The sequence below is a fragment of the Salvelinus alpinus genome, chromosome 21 (genome assembly GCF_045679555.1).
Source record: "Salvelinus alpinus chromosome 21, SLU_Salpinus.1, whole genome shotgun sequence".
NCBI lineage: Eukaryota > Metazoa > Chordata > Actinopteri > Salmoniformes > Salmonidae > Salvelinus > Salvelinus alpinus.
The window spans coordinates 32,964,056-32,974,749 of record NC_092106.1 but is presented as its reverse complement, the minus strand read 5'-3'; the positions used below and the strand labels follow the sequence as shown (position 1 = coordinate 32,974,749).

Sequence of the window (10,694 nt, the reverse complement as noted above, 5' to 3'; positions counted from 1 at the left end):
GGGCACCAGGCTCTACAGTGTGGAAATTGATGCAAGAATCACTGCCATAGCAGAGGTCACATGAGGCTTCGACGATGACACAGTGAGAGACAGACACACATATCTATTATTAAGACATACAAGGTTGGGTACAATTTACTTCTGGTTTTGTTGTCTTAGCTTCCTGCTGCCTTGACCCTCCCAGTCTCCTGCTGCCTTCTGCTTAGTGCCCCCTGCAGGTTGAATATCGCTCTCAGACAGCATCTAACACGTGTTTTACAAGTCTGTGTGGCATCAATACATTTACATTTAAGTCATTTAGCAGACGCTCTTATCCAGAGCGACTTAAATCCATTACGTACATTATCTGTACAAAATGTTTTTCTTTATTTACATAAGACTGGACCAATTAAAAATGTATTTACTTTACATACATACAGACATACATACGAGCACCTGTGATGTTCCTTTTTAAAATCAGTTTTGTTGAATACTAACATTCTATATAGCATGTTTGTTTTTTACTCTCCAGGTTTCTGTTGGCAGCACACCCACACACAGCAGATTACACAGGTTTATGCCCATTCAGATGTGACACGACTGGCAACGGACGGACGGACGGACGGACGGGGGAGTCAAAGTACACACACAGAACAACGAGTACCAGAGAGGGGAGTGAGTGCACTCTGATGTCCTTGAGTTTGATGTGTGCATAGTCTAAACAAAGGGTCTGAGTGTCTCGTGATCTGTGGGGGAGGACAGAACTAGCAGAGGGGAGGTTGAGGTGGAGCAGGGGTTCTTTCTCCTCATGTTGCAAAAACACTTATTTCAAGAGAATTTCTTTTACAGTTTACAGTCTTCACACATTGCAACTGTAGAACACTGAATGAGAGAACACGCACACAGCACTTTCTCCATGCAGTAAAACCTCACGCAGCTCACACCTCCCCCTTTAGTTTCACAGGGTGGGTGTGAACAGCAGGGAAAGTTAACCAGCCAAAAGCCACTGTCCGGCAGAGGAGATGAGCAGCTATCCAGCTGGAGCGCTACCAAGGGGGCATCAGAGAGTAGCGAGGATTACTCTGGTCTAGATCATCCACTGGTCCTGGTCTTGGTCTGCTCCCTCCATATCCACCTGAGAGAGGGATGAGTGACATTAAGAATGCGAATGCCTAGTATTTCCCTTATATAGTGCTCCATAGACGTGACCCCTAACCCCTGATTGTGTGTGTGTTCGCATTGACCTCGTTGACCTCTCCGTCATCCGGTGACTCGTTGTAGTCGTTCATCTCATCTATGTCCTGCATGTCCTCTTCATCCTCAGAGTCTTCCTCACTATCTTCCTCATCCTCATCCTCCTCCTCTTCTTCCTCGTCAAATGTTTGCTACACACCCAGAGAACACAAACACACCAGAGTGAGCATGGAAAAATGACAGAAAACATCCTTAACAGCCACTATAAATGAAAGGACCACTTTCTTATTTTCATCCAAACGTTGACGCAAAATGGTAAACAATCTAATTGTATTTATAAAGCCCTTTTTTCATCAGCCGATGTCACAAAGTGCTATACAGAAATCCAGGCTAAAACCCCAAACAGCAAGCAAAGCAGAAGCATTGTGGCTATGCAAAACTCCCTAGAAAGGCAGGAACCTTGGAAGTTCTCTTCTGGCTGTGCCAGTTGGAGATTATAAGAGTACAAGGCCATTAAGGCCGGATCATTCTTCAAAATGTTCAAATGTTCATAGATGACCAGCAGAGTCAAATAATAATCACAGTGGTTGTAGATCAGCAACAGGTCAGTACCTCAGGAGTAAATGTCAGTTGGTTTTTCATAGCCAAGCATTTTTATTTTATTTAACTAGGCAAGTCAGTTAAAAACAAATTCTTATTTACAATGACGGCCTACCCCGGCCAAAGCCTAACGACGCTGGACTCCCAATCACGGCCTGTTGTGATACAGTCTGGAATCGAACCAGGGTCTGTAGTGACACCTCTAGCACTGAGATGCAGTGCCTTAGACCTCTGAACCAGGGTCTGTAGTGACACCTCTAGCACTGAGATGCAGTGCCTTAGACCGCTGAACCAGGGTCTGTAGTGACACCTCTAGCACTGAGATGCAGTGCCTTAGACCACTGAACCAGGGTCTGTAGTGATGCCTCTAGCACTGAGATGCAGTGCCTTAGACCTCTGAACCAGGGTCTGTAGTGACACCTCTAGCACTGAGATGCAGTGTCTTAGACCGCTGAACCAGGGTCTGTAGTGACGCCTCTAGCACTGAGATGCAGTGCCTTAGACCTCTGAACCAGGGTCTGTAGTGACACCTCTAGCACTGAGATGCAGTGCCTTAGACCACTGAACCAGGGTCTGTAGTGACTCCTCTAGTACTGAGATGCAGTGCCTTAGACCACTGAACCAGGGTCTGTAGTGACACCTCTAGCACTGAGATGCAGTGCCTTAGACCTCTGAACCAGGGTCTGTAGTGACACCTCTAGCACTGAGATGCAGTGTCTTAGACCGCTGAACCAGGGTCTGTAGTGACACCTCTAGCACTGAGATGCAGTGCCTTAGACCACTGAACCAGGGTCTGTAGTGACACCTCTAGCACTGAGATGCAGTGTCTTAGACCTCTGAACCAGGGTCTGTAGTGACACCTCTAGCACTGAGATGCAGTGCCTTAGACCTCTGAACCAGGGTCTGTAGTGACACCTCTAGTACTGAGATGCAGTGCCTTAGACCTCTGAACCAGGGTCTGTATTGATGCCTCTAGCACTGAGATGCAGTGCCTTAGACCGCTGAACCAGGGTCTGTAGTGATACCTCTAGCACTGAGATGCAGTGCCTTAGACCTCTGAACCAGGGTCTGTAGTGACACCTCTAGCACTGAGATGCAGTGTCTTAGACCTCTGAACCAGGGTCTGTAGTGACACCTCTAGCACTGAGATGCAGTGCCTTAGACCACTGAACCAGGGTCTGTAGTGATACCTCTAGCACTGAGATGCAGTGTCTTAGACCACTGAACCAGGGTCTGTAGTGACACCTCTAGCACTGAGATGCAGTGCCTTAGACCACTGAACCAGGGTCTGTAGTGACTCCTCTAGCACTGAGATGCAGTGTCTTAGACCACTGAACCAGGGTCTGTAGTGACGCCTCTAGCACTGAGATGCAGGGCCTTAGACCACTGAACCAGGGTCTGTAGTGATACCTCTAGCACTGAGATGCAGTGTCTTAGACCACTGAACCAGGGTCTGTAGTGACACCTCTAGCACTGAGATGCAGTGTCTTAGACCACTGAACCAGGGTCTGTAGTGACGCCTCTAGCACTGAGATGCAGTGCCTTAGACCACTGAGCCCCATTCAGAGGTCAGAGGTCGAGACAGCAGGTACGGTAGAGGGATGGAAGGAGAGAGTTGAAAACAGCAGGTACGGTAGAGGGATGGAAGGAGAGAGTTGAAAACAGCAGGTACGGTAGAGGGATGGAAGGAGAGAGTTGAAAACAGCAGGTACGGTAGAGGGATGGAAGGAGAGAGTTGAAAACAGCAGGTACGGTAGAGGGATGGAAGGAGAGAGTTGAAAACAGCAGGTCTGAGGACAAGGTAGCACGTCCAGTGAAACGATATGTCAAATTTGAGGAATTAAATGTCATGAGATATTAAAACCTCTCCCTAGCTGCTAAACTCTCTTTCTGTGTACCACACCACCATAACCAAGTTCACACAGGGTAGGGGGTTTAGGATCACCATCTTTAACTTTAGTTGGTTTGAATGTGAGCTAGCAAGCATTACAAAAGCAAAACACCAGTCTTGAACCATAGAGACTGTCATCCTGGGAAACTGAGATCTCTGTCTGAGAAGACACACACACTTCACTGAAACAGGATTGCTATCAGCACCCACCTAGATAACAGACCGGGATAGATGAGTACACAGCTGATCAGATGTTGGTTTCAGTGACCGTAAAACACATATCTGTGGGGAATGTAGCTAGATGTGCTGTTCTCTCCTACTGTAGCTTTACTCCATCTTTGGATGGTATAATTTAAGCTCTTGCTTGCCCTCCCTCCTCTGGCCCTAATGACTCCCCCTAACCTGGGAGCTGTTGGGAATAACCACAAAATGCAAACATGAACTTCTCTATTTTATTGAATTGTAATGCCTTCCCACCCCCACATAGAACCAACTACAAAATATATTACAATTGGATGTTCTGGTGCTGCTCGGGCAATTTAAAATATTGATTTGGGACCTTCTTATTGAGGAATGTAATAAAACAAATTGAGATTTTTGTTGTACTGTATTTTACTGGATATATATTATTTTCGATTTGGTCGTATGAAATTGTCATTGTCAAATTGTCATTGCAGGGATCCATTGTGAAAGAGACCCTGGTCTCAATGGTGACTCCCTGCTTAAATAAAGGTAAAATAAATGTGAACATGATTCACCTTTGTAATATCGCAGGACTTGGTCAAAATCCATAAGCATCTTGTATATATTTGGGTCAACTTTTGGATGAAAATATGAGTGACCGACAGTTCAGATGTCTAGGTAAGTAAAATAAACATTATTTAAAGCTCAGATACCTCGAAAATTGGCTTCCCAATAGGCATCAAGCTATTGTCCTTCTCTGCGATGCTCTGTAACTAAGGGGGAGAGACAGGAGAGGTCAGTGTGTGTATGTCTGAACCCAGGTTGGCTCTGTCACTCCTTCTAGTCTTGCCCTGTCTTTTCTCTTTCTGTGTTTGTTTGTTTGTACCCAGGTCTGATGCTGTTGCTCCTGTTGGTGTAGCTCTGTCTCATCCACACACGGCCGGTCCAGGTTGAACCACAGAGTCTCTGTGATCCTGGGAAACAGCGAGGGGAACTGCGTGGACATCTCTGTCTGAGAAGACACACAGACTTCACTGAGACAGGATAGCTATCAGCACCCATCTAGATAACAGACCTGGCTAGATGAGTACACAGCTAATCAGATGTTGGTTTCAGTGACCCTAACAATGTGTGGAGAGTGTAGCTAGCGAAAGCTAGCTGTAAGAAATGTCACAACATAGCTAGCTAGCTGCTAACTTGGGTAGGTTAGCTACTGTAAGAATTGCACAGATTAGATTTTGAAGACTTTAAAATGGTATCTGTTAAGTTATTGCAGATCTTCCTTACTAGCTAGCAAACACTCTTCATCCTGCATAATGTAGCTAACGCGTTAACTAGCTAGCTATGTTTCGAAACAATACCTAATACATCAACAAATAATTGTACACATATTTACTGTACATGTCAAAATATTCACCGTCTTACCTGTCAAACCACTATCACGACTAGTAGCTATCAAAATATACATTTCAAATTTAAACTGACCGGAAACCAGTGTTGTTTTGTAAACGCTCCCGGTGTGTACGCATATCCTTCCACAAACGTTCCGCTTACTACTACTACTACTTCTTGTTGTTCTAGAGGTTTATCAAAGATTTTTATAACTAAACTATCTCATTGTTCTATCTTTGGTTTTATGGCAGACTACACTTATTGGTGTATTGCTATACGAGGTCTTCTTCTTTGATATTATTGTGGTCCACAAACAAATGCTATAGGTGCATGCCGCCACCTACTGTTTTGGCTGTATATCAGCCCAACTAATAAAAAAATATATAATAAAAATAATCAGATTCAACTGCCAACAACCATCCCTACAGGCTCTGGGACCTGAGAGGGAAGAGCATCTTCGGACAGTATTCTTTGCAATGTTTAGGCAGTGAAGTCCTGTAAACCCCAAAATATTTCAGCTGCAGAAACTATTATGTCCAGTTTCTTGGACTTTTTGTGTGTATGTGCAGGACAATTAATTTATGTAAAATTAACACCATATAATCCACCTTCTTCACAATCAGCATATCAGTTTCCCTCGACTGTTGAACAACACTCTGACTCTCTACAGTCTGTGGAGCATCCACCGCCACATCTTCAGCTCCCCTCACTCCAACTACTTCACGCGCCTCTGTGTAGGAGAGCTGCATTATAGCCCTGCCACTTGCCACTTCATATTCCTTTACCCTAACTGGGCACTCCAGGGATTTGGGAACGTGGTTGCCATCACAAAGACGGAGATACATGGGGAGAAGGTCCGGATGCCATGTGAGAATTCGTAGGCGAGTGAGTAAATCTCCACTACCACCCGTTCTATTGGCCAACGTGCAACCACTGGAGAATAAACTGGATGATCTACTATCAAGACTATCCTACCAATGGGACATTAAACTGTAATATCTTATGTTTCACAGAGTCGTGGCTAAATGACGACACAGATAATATAGAGCTGGCTGGGTTTTCTGTGTTTCGGCAGGACAGAGCAGCTACGTCTGGTAAGACGAGGGGCGGGGTGTGTTTCTATTTGTCAATAACAGTTGGTGCGTGATGTCTAATATTAAAGAAGTCTCGAGGTATTGCTCCCCTGAGGTAGAGTACCCCATGATAAGCTGTAGACCACAGCATCTACCAAGAGAGTTCTCATCTATATTATTCATAGCCGACTACTGATGCTGGCACTAAGACCGCACTCAATGAGCTGTATAAGGCCATAAGCAAACAAAAAGTGCTCATCCAGAAGCGGCGCTCCTAGTAGCTGGGGACTTTAACCTTGCTAGCGTCCCACCTCGTCAACAGCCAGTGAAACTGCAGGGCGCCAAATTCAAAACAACAGAAATCCCATAATTAAAATTCCTCAAACATACATGTATTTTCCACCATTTTAAAGATACACTTGTTGTAAATCCAGCCACAGTGTCCGATTTCAAAAAGGCTTTACGACGAAAGCACACCAAACGATTATGTTAGGTCAGAGCCAAGTCACAGAAAAACACAGCCATTTTTCCAGCCAAAGAGAGGAGTCACAAAAAGCAGAAATAGAGATAAAATGAATCACTAACCTTTGATGATCTTCATCAGATGACACTCATAGGACTTCATGTTACACAATACATGTATGTTTTGTTCGGTAAAGTTCATATTTATATCCACAAATCTCAGTTTACATTGGCGCGTTTTGCTAGCACAGACTGGAATACGTTCCGGGATTCATCCAATGCCATTGAAGAGTATACCACCTCAGTCACCGGCTTCATCAAGAAGTGCATTGATGACGTCGTCACCACAGTGACTGTACGTACATATCCCAACCTGAAGCCACGGATCCGCACCGAGCTAAAGGCTAGAGCTGCCGCTTTCAAGGAGCAGGACACTGTTCGGATGTTTATAAGAAATCCCACTATGCCCTCAGACGAACCATCAAACAGGCAAAGTGTCAATACAGTACTAAGATTGAATCTTACTACACCGTCTCTGATGCTTGTCGGATGTGGCAGAGCTTGCAAACTATTACGGACTACAAAGGGAAAACCAGCCGTGAGCTGCCCAGTGACGCGAGCCTATCAGATGAGCTAAATGCCTTTTATGCTCGCTTCAAGGAAAGCAACACTGAAGCATGCATGAGAGCACCAGCTGTTCCGGACGACTGTGTGATCAAGCTCTCCATAGCCAATGTGAGCAAGACCTTTAACAGGTCTTGTTTAAAAGTGCAGTGGAAACGCATTCTCTGGAGTGATGAATCACGCTTCACCATCTGGCAGTCAGATGGACTAATCTGGGTTTGGCGGATGCCAGGAGAACGAATATGTATGTTATGCTTTAAAATGTAAAATTAATCAACATTCTATGACTTTTATTGTGTAGGTGGACCAGTCCTGGTGATAGGAGCGGATCCTAAATGTGCCTCTGTGTCAGGAGGACTGCAACAGCTGGTGGGACGACTGCAAGGATGACTTCACCTGCAAACAGGACTGGTACTACGGTTGGGTTTGGACCACAGGTAAACACACACATACACATACAAACACACATACACAAAGACACACCAGGCAACAACACATTCGCCATGCTGACCCTCAACACGGGGACCCCTCAAGTGTGCATGCGTTGTCCCTACCTGTACTCCCTGTTCACCCACGAGAACAACGAGACAGCCTATAGGAAGGAGGTCAGAGACCACTCCTTCAACGTCAGCAAGACAAAGGAGCTGATCGTGGACTACAGGAAACAGAGGGCTGAGCATGCCCCCATTTACATCAACAGGCAGTGGTGGAAAAAGTTAAATTGTCATACTCAAGTAAAAGTAAAGATACCTTAATAGAAAATTACTCAAGTAAATGTGAAAGTCACCCAGTAAAATCATACTTGAGTAACAGTCTAAAAGTATTTGGTTTCAAAATACTTAAGTATCAAAAGTAAATGTAATTGCTAAAATGTACTTAAGTATTAAAAGTAAAAGTAAAACTATAAATAATTTCAAATTGCTTATATTAAGCAAACCAGAAGGTCCGATTTTCTTGTTTTTTTAATTTACAGATAACCAGGTGCATGTTCGAACACTCAGACATAATTTACAAGCATGTGTTTAGTGGTCAGAGGCAGTAGGAATGACCAGGGATGTTCTCTTGATAAGTGTGCAAATTAGACCATTCTCCTATCCTGCTAAACATTCAAAATATAACGAATATGTTTGGGTGTCAGGGACAATTGATGGAGTAAAAAGTGCATACTTTTCTTTAGGAATGTAGTGAAGTAAAAGTAAAAGTAGTCAAAAATATAAATAGTAAAGTACAAATACCCCAAAACACGACTTAAGTAGTACTTTCAAGTATTTTTACTTAAGTACTTTACACCACTGTCAACAGGGCTGTAGTGGAGCGGGTCGAGAACGTCAAGTTCCTCAGTGTCCACATCATTAAGGATCTATCATAGTACACACACACCAGCACAGTTGGAGAAGAGGGCACGACAATGCTTCTTCCCCCTTAGGAGGCTGAAAAGATTTGGCATGGGCCCTCAGATCCTCAAAAGGTTCTACAGCTGCACCACTGAGTGCTGACTGACTGCATCAACGCTTCTATACCAGGGACCTCAACCCGATAGAGATGGTTTGGGATGAGTTGGACCGCAGAGTGAAGGAAAAGCAGCCAACAAGTGCTCAGCATATGTGGGAACTCCTTCAAGACTGTTGGAAAAGCATTCCAGGTGAAGCTGTTTGAGAGAATGCCAATAGTGTGCAAAGCTGTCATCAAGGCAAAGGGTGGCTACTTTGAAGAATATCAAATATATTTAGATTTGTTTAATACTTTTTGGTTACTACATGATTCCATATATGTTATTTCATAGTTTTGATGTCTTCACTATTATTCTACAATGTAGAAAATAGTACAAATTCTATTTTATTTATTTATTTAACCTTTATTTAAGTCAGTTAACAACAAATTCCTATTTACAATGACGACCTACCAAATAAAGAAAACCCCTGGAATGAGTGGATGTCTCCAAACCTTTGACTGGAACTGTACATATCTATCTCAATTACCTCGTACCCCTGCACATCGACTCTGTACTGGTACCCTGTGTATATAGTTATCGTACTCATTGTGTATTTTGTTATTACTTGTTATTACTTTTCTATTATTTCTCTTTTTTCTTTCTCTGCATGGTTGGGAAGGGCCTGTAAGTAAGCATTTCACTGTTAGTCTACACCTGTTGTTTACAAAGCATGTGATTAATAAAATGTGATTTGATTTGACACACATACACGCACACACACAGGTATACACTCTCTCACAGACACACACAAACATTTAAATGCAAAATAAAACATTGTTTCTTTATCCTGTCCTCTCCTCCCTTTCTCTCCACTCTATCATTCTTTCATCCTCTCTCTCTCTCTCTCTCTCTCTCTCTCTCTCTCCTCCCTCTCTCCCAGGCCGTAACCGTTGTCCTGCTGAGGCTAAGTGTCGTAAGTGGACAGATGTCTTCCCTACAGCCCAGATTATGTGTGAGAAGATTTGCTCTGACTCCTACTGCTACTGTACACCACCCTCCCCAAGCCTTCTAGCTGCTGCCTGCAGCTGTGGTTCACCGGAAAGAACCCCAACAAGAAGGTGGCAGAATACTGCTTAAACCACGCCCCTGGCAACGTGCTGCCCCCGCAACACACTCCTCCTCCTGGCAACAATGTCATTAAGCATTGTTCTGCTTTGAATAAAACCACAGATGCTTATGTCATAGATGGCTTTATGTGTCCTTGTATTCCTACACACTGTAACTGTGTTTCTGTGGCTATATGTCTCATATCAAATTACATCCTATTCCACACAGTTAAATAAAGGTTAAATAAAAAAATACAAAATATGCACTACTTTTGACCAGAGCCACAGGAAAATAATGACCCCTTTCCTCAGTCCTCACCCTTACTCCCTTTTCATGCTGTCCTCTTCTCCCTTCCCTCCTCTCTTTCCTCTCCTGTAGAAGGGTTCAGTGTTTAGTGTTTGGCACTCAGCCCTCCTTGGCACTGAAGCTGCCAACAGAACCTTACTCTCTGTCTAGGACGTTAGGATATTTCAGGGAACCAAAAACACATGACCAGTCTGAGAGGGAGGCCAATCTGCTTCAGTTCTCAGTAATTATGGGGTGTTCCATTCTCCTGTGTGTGTGTGTGCGTACAGTCTGTTCTAGTCTTTCATGTTTTCATTTGTTACAGAGCGTATTATGGGCGTGGCTAGCCTCCTGGTACCTGTGGTTACCAGGCTATAGTCCTCACCCCTGCTGCCTGAGATGCAGCACATACTCTCTCACAGAAGCACATACACACACATGTACAGAGACTCACATTCATGTAGCCTCCACA

At 44.0% G+C, this 10,694-nt stretch overlaps 1 protein-coding gene across 7 annotated transcripts; it reads right to left on the bottom strand.

The window, feature by feature from the left end:
* Positions 1–342: 342 nt before the first annotated feature.
* On the bottom strand, positions 343–5,571 carry LOC139548266 (anaphase-promoting complex subunit 15-like). Of its 7 annotated transcripts, none has more exons than XM_071357826.1 (5): positions 5,333–5,571; positions 4,734–4,859; positions 4,561–4,620; positions 1,224–1,364; positions 343–1,114 (listed from the first exon to the last, which is right to left on the bottom strand). In XM_071357826.1, the coding sequence occupies exons 2-5, from the start codon at positions 4,851–4,853 to the stop codon at positions 1,067–1,069; spliced, it is 369 nt and encodes a 122-aa protein (XP_071213927.1). In that variant the 5' UTR covers positions 4,854–4,859; positions 5,333–5,571; the 3' UTR covers positions 343–1,066. The 7 variants fall into 7 exon arrangements, with proteins under 7 accessions (XP_071213927.1, XP_071213928.1, XP_071213926.1 ...); XM_071357827.1 differs by having other exon boundaries at positions 4,734–4,855; positions 5,333–5,564; XM_071357825.1 differs by having other exon boundaries at positions 5,273–5,538.
* Positions 5,572–10,694: the final 5,123 nt, after the last annotated feature.